Genomic DNA, 23567 nt, shown 5'->3' on the forward strand with positions numbered 1-23567 from the left:
ATAACATAGTGGGTATTCATGAGATTGTGGAAGGGAGACAGAAGACTGCACACACCTCAGACAATGAACCAACTGGGAATCCACGGGGCTGATGAATAGGACAGACACAGGAAAACACAATGGCGAAAACACAGGAGGTAAGTTCAGTAGTAAGGAAAGCCTTTCAACGAATCTCACAGATAGCACAGAGAGAGAGTACACTGGACCCTGGAGTGGTGTAAGGTGTGTGCTTCTGAACAGGAGTTGGGAGTGAATAATGATCCGTGACAGGTGCATGTGATCAGATCTCAGGTGCAGGTGCTCTATGATTGGGAGGTAATTGAGCCTGACCGATCCTTGTTACTGTTTTTGAAAATTAGTATAGATTTGTTTTTAATCTTTTACTTTTTTACTGATTTCAACCTGACTTTTGTCACAATTGTTTTTCAATGAAAATCACCTTAGATTTTGATTTGGCATAAAACAAATGATAAAATAAAAATATTTGTATTTTTATTTTAAATTGATTTTATTATTTAATTTTTTTAGGTAATATTTTAAAGGCAATATTTGCCTTTCATTTGACAGTTTGAGAAGAAATAGGCAGTGATAGAAGAGGAGAGATATGACATGCAGTTGCGCAATATGTAGGTGCTCTACCCTGAAGGCTATGACTCCGACACAAAACATATTTTTAATAAAAACAGACAGCGTACGCAGGGCTTCTATGTTCCACTGGCCTGAGATATTTTGTCTTTATAGAAAATACAACAGTTTAAACTCTGGAATTCTCCCTAATTATCCTTTTATGATGTTCATGTTTATTTAGCTGTGCACACATCTCTAGGCAAAACGTAGCACCAAAATACATACAGTATTTTTCTTGTCAGCCTTAATAATTTTTACATCAGGCCTGCAGCTTAAAGGATTTCACTTGTTTTGTAATAAGGCTTGCCACGCTTATGAGAGAACTTCAAGTCGCTGCATTAGGGATTGGATTTTCACAGGATTGTGTTTGCCTGCCCCGCACTGAGACTTTCTCAACTATTTGATCAAATCAGGCTGTTACATTTTTCTGCTAATCAAAGTACAGTACACAAACGCACGCTCACTACTCAGTACTGATGCCTCAAGGTGCAAGTTTGTTGTGCAGAGGAGCATCGGTTGTCTTCCCAAACGCACCCTTTGATCAGCTGTTTGTTCAGTGCGGAGCGCTTTTAATAGGGGTTGCGTTGCAGGTCGGCCATTTGGTGTACTTTCCATTGAATCTCTGCCGACACTGCCCACTATATCCATTGCCCCAACGGGCCCCTCATCCACTCTTCCTTCATCTCTTCTCCAATTAGACTCATCCTTATGGAAGCTTTCCTTTAGATACTTTAAGCACAGAGAAATAGGAATAAGACTGTGTGTTTTACAGCCTTGCCCATGGCACCAAATGATCTCTGACTCTTTAATCACAGCTAAATGCTGTCAGAGGGCCTGCAGTGAGAGACTGTCTGCGGTGAATCTGAAACGAAACGCAGAAGGGACGGGCTGAGATAATGGGCTTTAGGAGGAAATGTGCTGAGGCGTCTTGCTGTGGGGGGAAAAGAGGCTTTGAGTCTTCAATGGCAACATTTTGTGCTGCTTCTGAGCACCAGAGAAAAAGACTTCTGCAAATTAAGCTCTGTCTAGATTTCCACTTTATTTTTCCTCCTCCGCAATGATTCAGAATGGCTGCAGATGAAGAGGCCGGCGGACTCGAAGCCAACGGCGAGTGGATTTGCCGTGCTGAATGGGAGAGAAATGGTTTGCGTCCCAGTATGAGGCTTCTTTGAGAGTGAAGTGCTCATTTTGGGGCTGATGGGGAGATGACGAGATCCGGGGGCCAGTGAAGTGAGGCAAACGGTGCATGTGTTGTGTTTTTCTGCTCTTTTTCTCTCATCAGCGTGGGAGAGCTGAGAGATGTGTGATGAGTGCTGATTGACTGCGAGTGGAGCAGACGATGAGCGGCTCATCCATCTTCGCTGACCTCCCGCAGGTTTCCTGCCTTTAATGTGCCGTGGTCATTTGTGTGGTGTGAGAGCTCAACCGACAGGAGAACTCATCCGCAGCAGATTTACTCAAATCAATAACGTGCCTCCTGCCCTCCTTGAGCTACTTAACGCGGCCTACGTCGCACCTCCTGGGAAAGACTCGATCCAGCATCAGGATGTTCCTTGACCCCCCTCTATGCCAAGCTGTCTTCATCCAAGTGCTGATCGTCCACCTTGTGTTTGTCTGGTGTCTAGCAGCATGCAGTCTAAATTAGGGCTTTATCCACTTTCAAAAAAGCCCTTCTGAGCTTACTCGAGCATCTGGCACTTTAGTGGTTAAATAGTTTCTGTGGTTGTTTAAATCATACAAAAAGTTTAACATGTGTTGTATGTCGCTTTAGATGAATCTTAATGACAGACTGATGAAATACATGTACATTCAAAAGCATGGGATCTATAAGAATTTGAAATAATGTTGTTGAAAAAAGTCATTTATGCTCACTAAGACTGCATTCATTTGATTAAAAATTATATTAAAAATATTATTATTATTAATATTAAAAGTTGTTTTCTATTTAAAATTTTAATTTATTCATTTGATGGCAAAGCTGAATTTTTTGCAGCAGCCATTATTCCATGCTTAGTCACATGATCCTTCAGAAATCATTATAATATGACGATTTTGTGACCAAGAAACATGATATTTGAATTATTACAATATTAAATATGATTTTGTTTCCTTTGACGAAAAGAACAGTTACATATTTAGTAATATTTTAAACGTCTTGATTGTAGTTTTGATGACTGTATTGCATCCTTGCTGAATAAAAGCATTCTTTTTTACTGACTCCAAACATTTGAGCAGTAGTGTACAGAATATCAGAAATGATGCAGAAATATCCACTAAGTTTGCATGAGTTATGAGGTGAGGGAAACCACAATTGCTCTTAGAATCAAATCAAATATCCCTTGATGCATGCTATAAAATGCAAGCATGTTAACAAATGTAAAAGAAAAAATTTACAAAATGTCTGTCTATGGTGGTTATGGGACTATTTATGCAAGCTAATACCAGGTAAACACAAGAATGACTGTCAGACTTTTATAGCATCTTTGGACCACTTTAGTTGCATTTGCAAGATTAGCTCCTTGCAGTTTCACCCATTTTATTGACAGCATTTGCTTTCAGCATGGTATTAACCTGTGGATAATTTAAAGAGAATATATGAGAGGTTGTAAATAATCTATGCTTCAGCTAATCCCCACTCACTGTGGGATTCACTTGTATTGACTAAACACTGTACAAACTTGTATATGTCAGCATATGTTCTGTCATAAAATTCTATGACTTCACAAATCGTGTGTCTTGGCAATTTCTGGATACCAGGACACCGTTCTACAACCTTTTGCTTGCAGTGTAATACAACCGAGTCATACTAATATGCAAGAGTTTTTGTCCTCAGCTCTGAATAGAATTTGGCATTTTATTTGGCTGGTGTAGAAAAGCATCCTTTCTTCTTCTCTGTGTATCAGGTTGTGAAAGTGGCCACTGGGGACCCCACTGCAGCAACCGCTGTCAGTGCAAGAATGGGGCCCTGTGTAACCCTATCACAGGAGCCTGTGTCTGCACAGACGGCTACCAAGGATGGCGCTGTGAAGATCAATGTGAGCCAGGCTACTATGGCAAGGGCTGCCAGCTGCAATGTCAGTGCCTCAACGGGGCCACCTGCCACCACGAGACGGGGGGATGCATATGTGCACCAGGATACATGGGCCCCATGTGAGTACCAGAGATGAAACTGGTTTGCAATATAGAGATATATTAATATGTCTTTGCTGAAATATATTCTTTATATAGAGGAGAAAGTGAAAAGGGTAGGTTTATTTGTGAAAGACAATTTCTGTATAGGCACACGCCTCTTGACTACAAAAAAGCTACTCAACCTTTCCACCACCTTTGCAAAGGAGCCACATACACCTTTTGTGACCTTCTGTGTTGTCACAATGAGAACCTGTCATGAAATAGTAAAAAAAAAAATTCAGTTAAATTAAAAAAGTAATGTTTTGTGCTTGATGAAATATAGGAAAATTCGTTCAAAAATTTGGGGTCAATATGATTTTAGTTCTTTGAATATTAAAAAATTATAAATTATGATATTATTTATATCTTTAAAAAAAAAAAGTTTTCTTGGGCCAGAAATTTTATTTGAGATTTATTTTAATTATTACATAAAAAAAACATGAGAGCATGCTTCAATAAATGATGTAAAAAATAACAGCAATCCCTTGCTAGAATGTATGCTACTGTAGTTACTGTAGAATGCCATTCGAACAATGTGTTTGAAAACAAAAAGGGAAATCAGTGTCGCAGATTTTTATCCTAGCCCCAGTCTCCCATACTAGTCTACATACTATGTACTTACTCTTTGTCTATGTTAGCATAGTGAAACACTCTGAAGTTCTTGTGAGGGTACTTAAAAATATATAGTTGTATTTTTTTTTTAACCATTTGTTCCAAAGTCTTTGAACGTTCTTATGTTTTATGTTGCAATCATTTGCAATGTCTGCCTGAGTTTCAAGTGTTTGCTCTTGTGATTCGGCAGCTGTGGAGAGCGATGTCCCTCTGGAAGTCATGGGCCACAGTGTGAGCAGCGCTGCCCCTGTCAGAACGGAGGAACCTGCCATCACATCACTGGAGAATGCTCATGCCCTGCTGGATGGACGGTAAGAAGCTGCACACAGGGGGAGCAAAGTGGAGAAGTTGGGGGAAAAATGGGAAGTGACAGAGAGAATAAAGGACAGAAAAGAAACTGAGAGGAATAAAGATGAGGAGACAGGATTGAGGGGCAGAAAGTGAAGGAGAGTTAAAGAGCAAGATACTGAAACGACAGAAGAGGTGAGTCATGCTTAAAAGGAAGTAAGGAAGGAAAAGAGAGTTATTAAAAGGAGGAAGAGAGAGTTAAGGAATTGAGGGAAGGTGAAAGAGTTTGAGAGGTAAATGAAGGAAGGGTGGAGGAGAATCTGAATGTAGATACTTACACAGAAACCTAAGTGGGGAAGAAATTACACTGATCTGAGTCTAGCAGAGCAGCTGAAGTTATTTTTTGGAAGCAAATTGTGTGAAGTTTGCTGAGCCTCATTATTACTCCTTTTGCATCATCTCAAACTTGTAAAGAGGACATATCAAAAACACAAATTTCCTTTCTTTTCCGAAAAGAGCTTAATGTGCTACAATGTGTAGACATACTCTAATATCCACAAAGCAATGCTCCAATTTCCGTTCACCGTTTATTAAAACTAAACTGCAAAAATGGGTCACTTAGATATTGTAATAGTATTGACCTCATAACTGTGAGTACTGTACTGAATCATATGAGCTGTATACATTCAAGGCCTATCCGGTGATCTTCTTTGTACTGTATGTTCACCTAAAATCATTTATTCCCTCATGTTGTTTCAAACTTTTATTATTACTTTTATTCATTATTCAGTGAAAAATTCCCATTAATTGTCTCTGTCTTTTTATATTGCATCTGTTTAACATCACAGGACTGATCACACATAGTGAATTTTAATGTGCGGCAAAGAGAATAAGAGTTCACACCAAGGATGATGACTATAACTATAATGTTTTAATAATTGTTCTAATTCTGTGATAATAAGATGTCCACACCTCAGCTACAACAAAAACCACTGATAGCTAATCAGAATCTACCCTACTTTAAAAAGCTGGAGCATTTGAAGTGGCAAACAACATCACTGTGGCACACTTGTTATAACATAAAGCCAATATAGTTATTGCTATACAGTAGTTGTGAACAGGCCTTTAGAGTGTTCATATGGGTTTAAAATGGGGAGTAAATGCTGACAGAATTTTTTTTTTTTAAGGGAATTGTTCTATAAATCAGTGGAGCTTTAATGATTGTGAATGACTTTCATTTGATTTTCAAATTTTCTCTGCCCTCTTTCTGGACAGGGGTCTGTGTGTGCCCAGCCATGCCCATTCGGCAAATATGGGATCAATTGCAGCAAGGAATGCTCGTGCCGCAATGGAGGACTGTGTGACCACATTACAGGACAGTGTCAGTGTATTGCAGGATACAGTGGCCACAGGTATAATAAATACCCAGTTCTGAACTTATTTAGGTTATTGTTCCTCTGTGTCTTTAAAGAACTACCACAAAGGCAGTTTGTTAACAAGCCTGCAAAATTGGTTGCTGAATAATTGATTATGTTTTTTTTTTTTTTTTTACTGCTCTGTTTACATTCCTTGTGTCCACTGATCCCACTCCAAGAACCGTACTGCTCTGTTAAGTTTCTGCCCATTAATTACCAGTAATGGAGTTTTATTAGGATCTGATTGAAATTGCTCAGTGCCTATATTTCCCCGTGTCTTCTGCAGCAGGTTAGGGTTTATTAGCGCAGTAAAGTGATTGTCTGCAGAATGAAAAAACTTTCAGGACAGACACTTCTTATCCTCTAATATATAATAGAATTGCACTCATTTATTTGGTCTGTGACAGGTGAATTAGCCCAGTAGGAATAATCTCAGATTGCGTTAGTACCCGCTCCTCCCTTCTTCTAAGTTCCTCTCACACCCGTCTCAACTGATACAAACGATGCTGGTGTAATTTCAACATGAAACATACCTAGTCCATTTTATAATTTAATTGAGCTATTTATCTGTCTCTTAATGGCTTCTTTGGACAGTCAAGATTGATGTTCTGCCAGGATTGTATATTGAAGATCTTGTAGAAGTCGTCGTTCTTTAAGCCACTTTGCTATTCAACAGAGAGAATGAGCCTGGCTTTAATTGTATTCACAGTAATTAATGACTGCAGTCTTAGTTTGCTGTCGCCCCAGGTGAAGCCAAGTGGCTGATGAACCTAAGGTACCAAAGAAGTTGCCCAGAGCATTGACCCTTGACCCTTAGATTAGAATAACACTGTAGTCTACTAATTCTGCTTGTGTTATTCTGACAGGCTCCTTTTTCTTGCAGAGCTGCTCTGAATAATGAATAATCTATACAAAATGTTGCTTTGGGGTTTTCTTCCTTCTGTAAACTGTTTGAAATGTCCCCAGGTGCCAGGAAGAGTGTCCGGTCGGTACATACGGACCACATTGTGCCCTTCACTGTGACTGTCAGAACGGGGCCAAGTGTTACCACATCAACGGAGCGTGTTTGTGTGATACAGGATTCAAAGGGCCTCACTGCCAGGACAGGTTCTGTCCACCAGGCCTCTACGGCCTCATCTGTGACAAATACTGCCCATGTAACGCCACCAACACATTTAGGTAAGACATGCTACCACATGCAAATGCACCAACTAGAATGATAACCTTGGAATTGACAAGAATCAATAGACTAGGAATGCATATTGGTAGCTTAATGTTTACCAGATAGTATTACAGATTTTTTTTTATTTTTTTTATGATTAGCAAACATTGGATATTTAATTCTGCATGCCCATATGTCATATTTTTACAGTTAGATCATCTTTATTATCATTTAATGCTCAATATAATTTAACAATTTAATATTTAATACTATTAAATGTAATCTTCAGCAATCTAAAAATTAATATCCATTTTTCCATGTCATCCATGTTGTATGTAAAAATGTAGTGAACTTTAAATTGATTTGTAGCATTTAAATCAATTGTAGTATTTTTTTTATTTAGTTATTTAATTCGTTTATTAGTTTAGTTTAAAGAAAATAGTAAATCATTTTAATGTTGGCCATAATGTGAAAATAATTTTGTGTTAGAATTATGCAGTAATTTAATTACTGCAATATCAGTGCATTTCTACAATGCACTTTATTTCCTTGCAAAGGAATTTATATGTCTAAAACTAGTATAAACCAGTTTTCTAAAACCAGTATATTACTGGATGCATTGTATCTACGGCTGTCAATTGACTAAACATTAATTGAATTATTACATCAATTACATAATATTCTTATTAATCAAATTAACTGTATATATATTAATATTTGCTGAGAAAAGCCACCAAATTAAGACAACATTATGGCAGACAAATAAATCATGTAATAAACAGTGCAAAAAAATACTTTACCAGTCAAATTACTGTTTGTTTTGTTTTGTTTCCATATCATTTGTTCTTTTCTGTATATACAATGCAAAGGTATGACTCGTGAAGAAATGGTTCAATGTCATTAATTATACTAAATTACAACACCAATTAGGTCATAATTGAATAACTTCACACTTTGAAGATAACAATTCAGCGAAGTTATTTCAATCAAACAATAAATCTTTGTGGAGTCCCCTATGATTAATCTGAACTTTCAGTCCTACAATCATCACTTTTCTAGCCAATTCTTCTCGAGTTAACCTCTGGAGCCATGGGTGAGTAAAGAGCTCCATTTGAGTCCATTTGACTTCATTTGACTTGCAAGTAAAAATTTGAACACCTTTCAACAGTAGCATAGCACTTGCTCTTTATCGTGACCTGTGCTTCATTCATTATTTCTTAGCCACATTCCTGGCTAATGCAATGTTAATGCCTGGTGTGGGTAGATTAGGCCCTGAGACACTTGGGCTCATTACTACGAAGGAGAGAAAGGACACCCCATTTATCTGAGTTGAGCTCACAGACACAAGGATGGATGGACTCAAATGGTTTTAGACCTCAGATTTGGCTCCCTCGTTCTGGAAGCCAAAGTATTTCTGTTCTGTTTGTCATATACACAACGTATCTTTAGGCATATTTGTATCTAAATGTCAATATGTCTTCTCTTTTTCAGCTGCCACCCGCTGACAGGCGAATGCTTGTGTACAGCAGGATGGACGGGTCTATACTGCAATGAGACCTGTCCCCCTGGTTACTATGGAGAAGGATGTAGTGTGCCGTGCCAGTGTACTAATGGAGCAGACTGCCACAGTCTCACTGGGGCCTGTATCTGTGCCCCAGGCTACACTGTGAGTCCATGTTTACCATTTATCATTGTCTACATTCATTAAATACTAGTTAATCCTGCCATTCTGAAATACTGCCACATGAAATTGACTGCTGAGCATTGATGATTATAGCTGCTAATGTTCAGATCTAAAGGTTGGTCTTTTTTCATATGCCCTGACATATAGGCCCCCTATACACCTGGCATTAACATCACTCAAACCTCTCATTTGTAGCGTAAACACAGATACATCCTAGACAACAGTTATAGACCCCCTACCAACCAGTCTATAAAGCACTGCATCAAGAAAAAGGATTGTAATTGTCGACTACATATGGCTTTACAATATCAGCCAGATCTGAAAATGTTTGTACCTATACATTTTTGGGCTGTTAATAATTTAAACTGCTTAATCAAATTAATTCAATTATATACTAGGTGATGGTGCATGAAAATCCCAGTAGATCAGCAGTTTTTGAAATACTGAGACCCTTTCTTCCCAATTCTGATGCTCCGTTTATACTTCAGCAAGTCATCTTCAGCACATCTAGATGCCTAAATGCATTGAGTTGCTGCCATGCAATTGGCTGATTAGCAATTTGTGTTACCAATCAATTGAACAGGTGCACCTTATGTATGTCAATGTAAAATATGTTTATGTATTTTATTTTGCACTTTTAACACCATGTATTAACATGCAGTTGTCACACGTTTGGCTGTAGTAAGGAATTGCATGAAGGAATGCATAAAGGAATCAACTTTTATAGACACCTCACGTGAAACTGTATAGAAATAACCAAACAGAAAATGTCAACTTAAGCAAGGCTCACATTACAGGAGTTTTAAAATCCTAACCACACACATAAGATTTGAAAATCATGGCGCATCACACACCAGAAGATATAATTAAGATTGTCATGCCAGAGGGAGCTCCTCACGTGATCTCATGCATCAGATCATCACCAATACTTCAGTGATGTTTCCATATGTTCACTAGTGTGCTAGCAGCACTCAGTGCTTCTCTTTCTCCTTGAGGTTGTGATACATTTTCGACACACTATACAAACTAAAAAACTTCAAGAAGCAGTTTCTTCCATCTCCACTGTCCAGCGGAGCCATACAGCAGCTTTTTTGCGGTCATGCATTGGCTATTGTGAAAGTACTGACATAATCATATACTGTAGCCTTCATCATCCCGATTTAACACACAACACACCGACAAACAAGTTTGATATTAATCGGGGCAGCCTTGATTAGTGTGCGAGCAGATCAGGAGTCAAGCTTTAGACTAGATCAGGACTTGAAGGAACTAAGGATATTTAAAAACTGGGATTATTAAGATAAATAACAAGATAACAGGTGAGCAGAATTAACTAATCAGAACATGTTATAGGCTTTATGACATTAGTCAGACTGTGCTTTAGCAACACGCATTGCAGATGAGCAGCTGAGCATCTCTTCAGCAAGCCCATTCACTGAAACTAAAGGTGGGCATACACTGTGCGACTTCTGTGCGATTTCGCCAAGGTACCAACTCACACTGTACGGTCAGATCGCATGCGATGTAAAGCCAAAGTTCACGATTTTTGTGCGCTCACTGTACGGTCCGATTGCCGAGTTGCGATTTGACTGCTCACACTATATGTGGGGAATCAACCGAATCAACATGTAGGATCCCTCAGAACCCGGATGTTTGTGGCTGTTTCAGAATAAACATGCTTTCCCGGGATAAACGCACTGCTTTGGTGATGTGCGCAATTCTGTGTGCTGAAACGTCCAAAAAAAAAAAAAAAAGGCGTTGGTGTATCTAGACGCGCAGGTGGCTGCATGGGAAGACGTGGCCAATATGGTCAATCCATTTTGCAACGCGAACAGGAGGTAAGTAGGCATTTTTTCCCCTCTTTTATTTTTCTTTGCCATAACCCCTCAAGTTTTCCCTCCATCACTTCAGTCCACACTACACGCCGTATCACCATGGTTTCGTTTCAACTACTGAAACCATGGTTTCGTTTCAAGCATGCGCAGTGAGGGAAACGCGGAAAATGGGTTCGTAGCCCTGCTTCAATAGTGCGATACCTCACGAGAGGCGACCAAAATTTCTGACATGTCAGAAATCCATCCAACCAATCGATTGCCGGTCGGGAGAGGCTTATCGCCCCTCGTTACCCCTTGTACACTGCACGAACACTGCACGACAAAACGACGCACGAAAATGCTGAAATTTGGCCCGACCCGAAAAAGAGTCGCACAAGTCAGAATTCGTCTCAAAATCGGATGAAAATCGCACAGTGTATGCCCAGCTTAACTGAAAGTAAGACGCAGATGTTCAACACACAATCATCTTCTTTAAAAGTAGTAAGACTTATCCCTCCAGTGCTGATGTCGCAAGCTCTACTATTGCAGTCTTGAATCTTGAAATGAGCTGATAATTAATACAATGCAGTTTATGAAATGACCAGGTATAAACAGGCCCAAAAAGACCATAGATGCTCCAGCAGTAAGTGAGAAATGTAGTAAGTTTATACTCACTGAATTAGTAACCCTCCCATCAAAATTTGATCACAGTTGGTCACAGGAGGCACATTTGTGACACAGGTGCAAACAGCAACCTTGTCTAACTGTTTGTGGTCGGATGACCTTAGATAGAAAATGCCTAGTCTAAACAGGGCCATTGATGGGACATATGAAGGTGGCAGAATTCATAATTACATAATAAAGGTGTAAAATTTTGGATTTTAATTGAAAACTGAAAGCATCTTTCAAAGAACATTTCTAGTCAGCACTTCCCTTGATCTTTCTGTGAAAAGTTTTTGTGTCCTCTACTTAAAGCAGAAGTGTCAGCGAATACTGTTTTTTGCTTTGAAAATGATCTCTATAGTGCTTTGACACACACACACACACACACATAAACACATCACCTCCTGCATGGAGGCTGGGAACAAGGTGAGAGTTTCTTCAGTGAGTTCAGTAATGCTGCTTTCACAATGCTTGTGTCTTTACACAGCAGGTTTAGACTTAACACAAATACCCTGCCAAACAGAAAAAAAACCTAGATACAAAGACTCCAAAATAGATTGTGATTTCAAGACTCTATGACATTAATAACAAATTAACATGAAAAATGACATAAAAACGTTTTGCTATCCAGTTGGTTACCCATGGCACACAGTCTACCTGGCTTCTTGTTCTGTGAATGAACAAAGGGGATGTTAAAATGAAAGTGATAAGATGCAAGGAAAGAGCATTAGAAAGACAGAGAGATGATAATATCAGTAATCAGGATTTATTTTAGAGAGATGTTAAAAAAGATGGATGACTCGTTCTTTTGCTCCACTGAATGCGTCATAGTTTCGCTTACAGTCCTGTTCATCTTGTTCGTCCTCAGAAACAAATATACTTTCCTTTAGAGCTAGTAGACTGAAAATTGGAAAACTAAGAGAACCTAAAATAATTGTTTGGGAGTAACTAAAATTAAAAGTGGCACTAGCAACTTTACTCAGTTAAAGGAATAGTGATTTCACTCCTGCATTAAGTAACAGCGGAAATATCGCAAAGCATATAAAATAAGAAGGGCCGCAGGTAAAGACTAGAACGGCAGTGATGATTAAGACAAGTCCAGTATCAGAAGCTATAGCCAACTCCTGTCTTGGCTGTAAATGTCCTGTGGCAGAGCTACTACAGCAATTTGAACTAGCAGGTGGAGGCACAGACTGTCTTAATTTTCGCCACCTGCTCTTTGTGTTGGCTTTGAGGAGCCTGCTGCCAGTTCTTTTAAAGACTGTTCGAGGAGCTATGGCCAAGGAGTCTGACCGAGATGCAATGGAACTGGGGCACAATGCTCGATTTCCAGGCTAGCTCTTTCATTTGGACCTACAGAACAACAAAGGTTAACAATTTGACCACAGTCTGGTCGAAAATAAGAGGGGTAATGGCCACCCAAACTCTCATCTGTAGAGTTCTGAGAGAAAGGATATTTATAGGGGTGTGAAAGGAACAAATACAATATATGCTTGTGCTGCTGGTACTGGAGAGAGCACAGGTGGTTAGATGAGGGATGTGCTGGTAGTACCACGTTGAAAGCACACATGCCACATTCATGTGTGCTTTCATGACAATTCACTTTGATACACAGATGTAGTAGTAGGAATTTCAATGCTTTAAAATAAGGTTAATTACCAAAACACTTGTAGATACTGTATGAATGACCACAAAAGAATGACCACTAATTCAGCATTTTTCTAAATTATAAAAATTTAATATTATTATGGTAACACTTCACAATAAGGTTTCATTAATGTTAGTTAATGGAAATACAGTAATTCATCGTCGGTCCATGTTAATTCACAGTGCATTAACTAATGTTAACAAGCACAACTTTTGATTTTAACAATACATTAATAAATGCTGAAATTAACATTAACTAAGATTAATAAATTCTGTAGAAGTATTGTTCATTCTTATTTCATGTTACTTAAAGTAGTTAACTAATATTAACTAATCAACCTTATTGTAAAGTTTTACCATTATTATAATATTTAGTATTATTTATTTCAACTTTTTTTTTTCAACAGTAAAAAATTACTGGAATATAAGAATGTTTTGTCATGTTGTTTCCAGTATGATTTAAGAATTATCCATAGAGCATCTTGTGCTTCAGTGGCCAGGAAAACTTCACGATTAGTGTATTAAATTTGCTTATTAATATTAATTATAGTATTTTTTTCTTGTTGTTATTGTTTTCTCCTGAAACTATTTTAAACCTATTAAAATAAATTGAATAAATTTATGCATTTAGCAGACGCTTTTATCCAAAGCGACTTACAGTGCATTCAGGCTATCAGTTTTTATCTTTTTTCATATTTATTTTACTGAATCCCAGATTTTCAATGTTTGTTTTTTTGTACCTTACTTTATGTGAAATGTACTATTCAAAGCTTGAAGACATTTCTAGCTCTTTGAATGTACTAAACATTTGTGTTAATGTTATTAAAAAGTGAATATTTAAGGATATTAATTTGTTTCCAGCATGCTGTGAGAATTATCCACAGGGCATTTTGTGCTTCAATAGAAAATAAAATGGAATTTTTGTACAAAGAAGCTTACATGATCCATGTAATAAATTAGCTTATCAATATTAATTAGAATAAAAAAAAAATTGTGTTTCTTTTTTGTTTCTTTTTATTCCTACAACTGATTATTTTAAGAGTTAAAAACAAATTCTGAATCCCATATTTAAATTTTTCAGACCTCACTGAATATGAAAATGTCATTTGACGCTTGAAAACATTTCAAAGTTGTTGAATGTACTAATGATTTGTGCTAATTTTATAATGAAGCAAATCTTTAAGAAAATTTAGCCTCTAAACATAAGTCTTACTTTAACCTGCTTTTAAAAGAGTTTAGTCACCCAGTTGAATGAGTGCTCTCAGGCCCGTGTCAGTGTAATCTGGAGCATTCACGTGTCTCACTAAATCCCTGTGGTCATTTGTGAGCCAGAGACTCTTTTACCTCCTCCAACCCATTCACCAGTAAATTGCAGGTCTTCTGAAAAGTCGAACAAACTAACTTTCTTGCCCCATATTCGGCTGCCTGCACCGATAGTATTAAGTATTTTTCCGTAGAACAGAACTGCCATTGTTAGCAGTCTGCTTGCTGTCACTTTTGAGTGGAACAAAGATAACTGCACGATGAAAAATTAATCCACAGATGGAAGTTTATCATGTGAGTAGTGGATGGACGAGCAAAGCAGATGGAGAGTTAGAATATTTGAAATGGGGAATACAATGGGGAAATGTGGGAGAGAGAGAATGAAAAGAAAGAGAGCATAAAATAAAGAAAAGAGTGGGAGTAAGATTTTTCTTAGTTGATTGTATCAAAGTGAGCGAGCAAGATAAATGATGGCAGATTGAAAGAAGGAAATATAGGGGTGAAACAAAAAATATATAGCGAGAGAGCGAGAATCTCAGTGCCCATGGCATCCTGACTTCCACTCAGACCTAGTTCCAGATGATAATTAGAGAGCGGGTCCTTTGCTGCTCAATCCCAGCAGCGGGAGACGGAGGCAGGAGGCATGCAGCACACTGCCATTACCCCACTAATTGGGAGTCTAAATCATTTTGTCAGCTGTCAGTCAGAGCCAGAGATGAGGCAAAAAGACACCAGTGGCCGGCTCTGGGATACAGGTTGTTTGGCTGGGGAACAGGGTTTAAGAACACAGTGTCTGTCAGTCATCAGCTATGGTTTTCTGGGGGAAGGACGGAAGTACCGAAGGCCAGGGGTTGTCAAATCATTAATGCAGCTGGGGAAAGCGGGCATTTAGTTTTGAGTATCCACTACCACACTTGGTGTGATTGCAACAAGGACACAAGCTACACACGGACTTCAGGTTTGTTGCTTTGCAGATGTGCTCTCCACCACTCTACTTGCTTGAAACTGTTTCTAACTCATGTGCTGCCCTGTTGCAGAGAATATTTTGACGGAAATTTCCTGTTGAAGTTTCACAGAATCCTCAGATGGGATTTAGAGTCACACTTCACAGCACAGTGCTCATTTTACAGTGTGAAATTATATAAGTAAGTAGAGAAAAATTCTGATAACTTAAATCTTATATTTTCTGAAAGAATTGTGTGCCTGCCTGAGCAAATCCATGCTCCTACAATGCTAGAGTGTTGTCAGTGGGTGCCATGGTGTGGCTAAAATGTTCTGGGTTGTTTTGCATAATGCTGTAGGCTGTCGAGTGATTTAGGTGGTTGCTAAGGTGCTATTCTATTGCTAAGCTATTTTGGGTGGTTGCTGGGGTGTTGCCATGCAGTTGCTAAAATATGGTTGCGAGGATTTTTTGGGTAGGTTTAAGCATAATGCTGTTCTGTTGCTAGGTTATGCTGGGTGCGGTTACCAGGGTTTTGCTATGTGGCTACTGGATATAAGTTGCTCTGGATGATTTAACAAATTGCTCTGTAATTGCTATATTGTTGTAGGTGGTTGCCAGGAAGTAGAGAAAAATTCTAATAAGTAAAATCTTTTATTTTCTGGAAGAAATGTGTGTCTGCTTGAGTAAAACTCACTCCTACCATACTACGGTGTTGCATTGTTATAGGGTGTTTTGGGTGGTTGATGAGGTGTTATGGGTGGTTTTAGCACATTTTTAGGGTGTAGGGTGTTTTAGATGGTTGCCATTCTATTGCGAGGCTATCATGGGTGGTTGCCAGAGTGTTGCTATGTAGTTGTTCAAATGTTCTGGGTGGTTTAGCACAGTGTTATATGGTTGCTGAATTGTTCTGTCTGGTTGCCAAGGTGTTATGTGTGGTTTTATTACATTGCTATACTTTTGCTATGCTACTGTGTGTGGTTGCCAGTGTGTTGCTACAGTTGATAACAGTTGATATATTGTTGTAGGTAGTTGCCAGGGAAAAATTGGTTCAATGTATATTCTCAGTTAATCTGTGTGTTTTTCAGAGTGACGACTGTTCCCAAACCTGCAAACCTGGACTATACGGTACTAACTGCACTTCCACCTGCCACTGCCACAACCAGGCATCCTGCTCACCAATCGATGGCTCCTGCATCTGTAAAGAAGGTACGGCATAATGTGGTCTCCTTATTCTTTTTATCTTTATTCCCCCATTTTCCTTATAGACATGAATAGTGAGCGAGCCATGAGAGACTGAAGGTTTACAGCCCACAAAATTATAGCTTGTCTTGTACAAATAAATCAACAAGCAATCAATGCATGCAATAATATTCTAAGGAAACATCATAATCTTTACAATCAATTACTCAGCGACTAATTAATCATTTTCTAATTCCCTTTAAAACAGAAGTCAATGTTTAGAGAATTAACCCTGTCTTTAAATTGAAATTCGGAATGCCTAACAAGACACTACACAATAAAAACACTTTCTGGACATCAGAAAATAGTATATAATATCCCCATCTGTTCTCCATATATCCATTTCTGTCATTATGAGAAAACTGGTGTTTCAATATCAAAGGATCCAAAGTCTCTTCAGGTCACTTTCAAAGGATACATAACCACTTAGTACTTACATGCACATATGGCCTTTTTAGGCTGTAAAAGCATTAAAAAAATGCAGCATGAATCCACAAGAGCCCTGTGAGTGCTCAGCTTTGGCTGACCGCAGCTAACCATACCTGTGGGATGGCCCTTATTGTTGCATAAACATGGACTCGTCCTTAAAGGCCTGCACCAGCAGAGTATTCATTCAGGTCCCATCAGTTTGGAAGGAAGCTCATTAGAGACAGTACCTTTAAAATCCTCATCCCATTCATAATGCAGAACCCCAGTGTGCTACACAACTTCTCTGCCTATCCCACTCTGCTCTTATGTTGACCTCAAACCATGCATATATTCAACTCATTGGCTGCTTTGCGGTATGAGCTGAGGGAGACCAGAATCCTCTGGCTTCTGTCAAGATATGACCTCACTTCCCCCTCTTCCCACTCTATTAATTGAACACTGTTATGAACTAGAGAAGGTTTGGCTAGAACTCAAAAAGAGAATGTTAAACCCTCAGTTTTTTAACAGATAAACAACTGAAGGAACCAGTGGTCAAGTAGACAGATATATTAAAGTCTGTACCATCTCCTTGTGCTTTACAGGTTGGCAGGGAGTAGACTGCTCAATCCTGTGCTCCAGTGGGACTTGGGGATTGAGCTGTAACCAGACTTGTTTATGTGCCAATAGTGCGGCTTGTGACCCAATCGACGGCTCTTGTACCTGTACCTCAGGCTGGAGAGGGGAACGCTGCCAGCAGCCCTGCCTCGTGAGTATCTTTCTGGGACTGGCTCCATTGTCTCTTTGCTAGAGGCTAACAGGATTGGCCATTTGATTTATTAATATTTATCATGACAGGGCAGTTTAAGCTTAGCATGATGGTTTGTGTATGTGGTTATTTAGGATGGCACATATGGGCTGGAGTGTCATGAGCGTTGTGACTGTAACCATGCTGATGGATGCGACCCTGTGAGTGGATTCTGTCGCTGTTTGCCAGGATGGACAGGTGAGTGTAAGACCAGTGACATAATCACATCAATATCTTCAAACAGGATTTTATGAAGCAACGTAAATACTGGAGCGAATTGCTCACCCATTGTTGAAAGAAAAATCAATGCAATTAAAACACGCAGTGACAGGCACGTAGAATGCATTAAATTGATCAAAATTGACAGTAAAGACTTTACACATTGTATTAATTCATCAAAGAATCTAAATTATCAAAAGTATCAAGGTTTCCAAAACAAATTTTGCAGCACGTCTGTTTTTAACATTCATAATAATAATACATGTTTCCTGAGCACCAAACCAGCATTTTAGAATGATTTCTGAAGAATCATGTGACACTGACGACAGGAGCAATGACTGCTGAAAATTCAGCTTTGCCCTCACAGGAATATATTACATTTTAAAATATATTAAATTAGTAAACCATTATTTTGAATTATAATAATATTTCACCATTTTTACTATATTTTTTAATTCATTTATTGAATTAATGCAGGCTTAGTGGTTAGTGTAAAGTGCTGATTTCAAACATTAAAAATATTACCAACCCCAAACATTGAATTTTTAGAAGCGCTGCTACACCTCAGCGTCAGGGGCGAGTCAAACGAGCACGGAAAAGCTACAGCAGCCAAATGAGCTTCAGTAGAACAACTGTGAACTGCAGTCTGATGAGATATTGTTAGACTATTTGTCAGTAAAACACACTTCCCTGTCTTATCAGCCATTTTACTGTGCTCACTGCGCACACTCTTCAACAGTACGCAGATATGTGGTGCACGCTCTATATCACTTCATCATAATAAATAAGCCACACAAGAAACTTTTAGCATAGGCTATATACCTCGTTCTGTCATCAGCTAAGTCATGAAATCACCAAAAAGGTGTTTAAAACTGCAATCTGCATGTACACAGCGCACAAGAACAACTCTCAAATACATGTACTAAAATATATTCTGTAATTCGAGATTACCATATAAAGCACCAGATGATATGTATTTTTTATTTGTAATTTAATACACAAATAAATGTGAGCACAGTGCACTTATACTAGAAAATTAAATATGTGAAAATGAAAACATTTAAATGCATAAAATAACTCATTTTGTATTCTGGCATTTATGACTGTTGACTCTGGCCTTTTTCAAATTTTTATCACTACGCATTCCTCATCCAGGAGTATGCAATGTTGGAGAGCAAGCATTTAGGAGTTTCTACAAGCTGAATAAACAATGAAGCTATAGTGAGCCCCTTTATTAAAATACCTGGAGGTAAGAAATAATAAAAAAAAACTGTCATATTCAGTATTACTTGATCTAATTTATAAATATCTCAATAACAGTTAAATAGAAATAAATTGTACTCAGTTGTGTTTTAGGCACTAAAACAGTCCAGTACATTATAATCAAACATATTTTTATATTGAAATAATGAAGATAATGGTACCACCCCAGACTGGTTGCTGGCCCCTCCCTAGCCACCCCTATGAAAAACATCCTGGCTCTGCTGTGTTAAACATCATAAACACGTCTTTTTTGGCAAGAACCAGACATGGGTGTCATGTAGGGTAAATCTTTTTTTTTTTTTTATGGGACATAATTTGTATTTAACAAATTACAGTTTAATAATAATGTCAGAAATGTATAATTATATCATGTTTCCTTTCCACGATTATTCAAACAGTGATTAAAGCTGCAGTAGGTAACTTTTGTAAAAATTTATTTTTTACATATTTGTTAAACCTGTCATTATGTCCTGACAGTAGAATATGAGACAGATAATCTGTGAAAAAAATCAAGCTCCTCTGGCTCCTCCCAGTGGTCCTATTGCCATTTGCAGGAATACATCGCTCCCTGTAAGAAACAACCAATCAGAGCTGCGGTCTGTAACTTTTTTTTATTTGTTCAAAATTTACAAAATGTATATAATAAGTGAGTACACCATGAATCCATTTTCCAAACCATGTTTTTAGCCTGTCCTGAATCACTAGGGTACACCTATAATAAGTGTTTATATTCAGACTATTTTAGTCGCGGCGGAGTAACCCAGTACCTTTGTGATTCTTCATAGACATAAACAGAGAGAAGTAGCTCCGGCTACAATGTTCTTCCGCAAGACGCAAGCAGTTCTGTTTGTTAACTGCTAGAGCGTCAAAAGTTCCCGACTGCAGCTTTAAATTATATATAGAGACTGACATTTTCACTAACATTGATCTATCGCAAGTTTAAGCACTCTCAAGATTCAAGTTATTCCTATAGTTATATATAAAAAAAAAACTATCGTTATAATCACTAAAGCTGTATAAACTGTGAAATGAATCTCTTACTTTGTACATACATCTGCGCTTTGTTGTTTAAGATGAGGTAATTCTCAAGAGCCCGGTATTCAGTCAACGAACGCACACACGCTCACCAAAACAGATGAGTTTCAGCAAGGACTCATCTGAACGCTTCTGTATTGCAATTGCATTCTTAAACTCGACAGATTTGTGTTTGATTGGTTAAAATGCACAACACTGTAAAAACGGCTAAAATAAAATACGGTGCAAATTGAGAAGATCTTAATTTAACAACGCATTCGACACTGTCTATTCATATTCACTTTGTTAGCAACAGACGTAATAGTCCCCATACTCTCCGCCTATCCACTCAGTATACTAACGTTTTGTTGCTTCGCAAGTAGCTTCCCATTTAATGGTGTCCCACAATTGTGTGTGAAACTCGTTATACTTTTTTGTAACTGGTGCATTATCGGAGCTGCATCCGAAAACTCAAAAAATTTGCCTTCAGACGCAACATTCCAAGGCAGGAAAGCATCAAGGCACATTCGAATCCAAATTCTGCTTTACTTCCTGTCTCCGGAGGTACCTTCTTCTGATCGAAATTTTGAAGGCAGCATAGATGTATACTTAGCTGCTTTTGATAAATTAGTATTATAGTAATTAAATATTATTTTTGGTTATCACAAAAACTCGTTCTATTTTGTTGTAGATCATTAAACTGTTATTCTGCCACAGAAATCTGTCCGAAACGTTTCTGCGGGTTGAAGCGAACCCAATAATGTGATATTTAGCCACGGAAATGTGAATTTTACTGGAGGATACCCGGCGAAAAATGTGTATTTTACACACTGGAATTACATTTTTACTGGGGAACCCCCCTCAAAACGCGATTGGGCTAGTTTTGAATAGCAATTGGGCAGGTTTTGTTGTGAAAACCTGGCAACCCCGACATACCAGGATATTCTAACCGGACCCATCGATCGTACAAGTCAGGCAGACCTCCCCCACGCAGTTTTTAAATTACAGCAAACTGCTAAAAGCAATACTCCAAAAGTGTGAAGCCGTGCTACGCAATGCATCCGAACAGCACTGATGAATGTGCTCTCGGCTTCCGCCACATTTAAAGTGTTAAACAGAGCAAATCGCTTGATTATTCTTTTTTAAAGGGATAGTTTACCCAAAAAAATTACAATTCAAACCTCTAGCTATGAATTTCTGGTAACACTTTAGAATAAGGTTCCATTAGTTAATGTTAGTTAACTACTTTCGTTAACATGAACTAAGCAAGAACAATCCTTCTACAGCATTTATAAGTCTTTGTTCATGTTAATTTCAAAATTTACTAATGCAATATTTAAATCAAAAGTTGTGCTTGTTAACATTAGTTAATGCACTGTGAATTACCATGAATTAACAATGAATAACTGTATTTTCATTAACTAACATTAACAAAGATTAATAAATACAGTAATAAATGTATTATTAATTGTTTGTTCATGTTAATTAATACATTAACTAACATTAACTAATGGAACCTTATTCTAAAGTGTTACCGAATTTCTTTCTATTGTGAAGCATAAAAAAGAAATAATTTGAGAAATTCAATACAATAATTTTTTTGTTCATGCAGTAGACATTGGTAACATTCTACAAAATATATTTTGTTCCACAGAAGAAAGTCATACGGATTTGGAACGACATGAGGTTGAGAAAATAATGACAGAATTTATTAGCAGTAAATTTTCTGCATTCTTGCTCAGAATCATTGTTTCACTGTACAGTGCATTTCTATGTGACAAAAATGCATTAAGTTTGTTGCATTCAGCAATTCTGAATTCAGCAATATCTGTCAATATTTGTTTCTGTCCTGTTTTATTTATTCATTTATTTACTCCAATTGAAGGCCTTAGAACCCAGCAAAACATTCATCGGGGAACTCGTGGGCCGGATACGTCTAGGGCCAAATTTTAACCCAGTCCAACCCTGCCTACACACAATGCAAAATATTCTTGTAGGAAGTATAATTCACAAATATTAAAATCAGCTATGTTTTTACATGTATAAAATTCCACTAATGCTGTGAGATGGAATCATAAGTATAAATATTAATTATTTTTTAAGTTAATTTAATTAATTTAATTAAATTACTGAAGCCAAAGCAAATTTAAGAAAAATATGTGTATATGGAAACAAATATAAATTTCATATTAAGTAATTTTTTCTACCCACTTGCATAAAATAAAACATTAAATTCAGATGCTGCTGGCTCAAGCTGTGTGAAACAGACTTACTGCTAGTAGTAATATTACTTCTAATCATTATAAGAATCAGCTGGTGGAATTTTGAAGATTTTGTGGTATCGCAAGACAGTTCTCTTCATGAGACATAATATACAGTATAATATCCACCCAGAAGCATCTGCTGTGGTTTATTGTTAGAATGTAATGGATTTTCCAATAAAATATTGCAGTATTAATTTTTAAAGTAATCCCGAAATAATAAAACCAGTGTTTGTTAATCTTTTGGCTGCCTTCATCTAGAAGGAAAATTCATTATTTATTATAATAATTATGAAATATTATTATGAAAACATATGAAATCATATTTTATTTCAATAGCGAAGCAATAACACATTTTTATTGCAGATCCTGCTTATGTTGTATGTTAAATTAAACTGATTCTACATTCGTGTGTTTACATTGTTCAGATTATTCTACACGGGACGACCATGCCTCTAAAAGATGTTATCATAGGACACATAGCCGGCAGGCAGATTAATATGAGATCTCTGAAAGCATGAAGCATTTATAATAACTGTTGCTGAACATGTTACCTAATTAAACTGCACTGACCCCGAATGAATCAATCGTTCTGCAGTTTGCATATATGGCTTTCACACTGCGCTAACACCTTCTGTTGCAGCAGTCCCAGCACTGTGTGTCCAAGAAAGAGATATGAGAGGCAGTGGACATGTTTGAATATCACAGAAGGGCTGTGTTTACAAGTTCTTCAGCATTTGAACATGTTATACAAGAAGCGAAATGGAGCAGGTTGAGAAGGAAGATGTGGCTTTGCCTGCAGGCCCTCCATAACTCTCTCCATTCAGGTCTTTAAATTCTGACCATGTGTACTGGAAAATGATGTGGCTTTCATTATCTGCAAGAAGGAGCCAACTACGCAGAAATCTCACGCTCTGTATCCTGCCCAGGTCTCCGCCATCTGCCAGGCCTAATGGAGTCACTAGGGTGCAAATAGGCCTCCAAGACTGCGAGCATCTGAACAAAGAGACTATGCGGAGCAGTGATTTATTGAAGCTACTGAGAGAGCTAGACGTACATAGTGCACGTG

The 23567-nt window shown here is 37.8% G+C and overlaps 1 protein-coding gene across 3 annotated transcripts in view; it reads left to right on the forward strand.

Annotated features, from left to right (window-relative positions):
• Positions 1-23567, forward strand: part of LOC113061453 (multiple epidermal growth factor-like domains protein 11) — a 110480-nt gene that overhangs the window by 57959 nt on the left and 28954 nt on the right. For all 3 annotated transcript variants that reach the window (XM_026230575.1, XM_026230577.1, XM_026230576.1), the window contains exons 7-14: positions 3531-3777; positions 4601-4721; positions 5974-6110; positions 7080-7292; positions 8767-8941; positions 16375-16495; positions 17539-17702; positions 17837-17939. In XM_026230575.1, coding sequence (XP_026086360.1) covers positions 3531-3777; positions 4601-4721; positions 5974-6110; positions 7080-7292; positions 8767-8941; positions 16375-16495; positions 17539-17702; positions 17837-17939 — 1281 coding nt within the window. The remainder of the gene's footprint in view (positions 1-3530; positions 3778-4600; positions 4722-5973; positions 6111-7079; positions 7293-8766; positions 8942-16374; positions 16496-17538; positions 17703-17836; positions 17940-23567) is intronic.

This window comes from Carassius auratus, chromosome 43 (genome assembly GCF_003368295.1).
Source record: "Carassius auratus strain Wakin chromosome 43, ASM336829v1, whole genome shotgun sequence".
Classification (NCBI taxonomy): domain Eukaryota; kingdom Metazoa; phylum Chordata; class Actinopteri; order Cypriniformes; family Cyprinidae; genus Carassius; species Carassius auratus.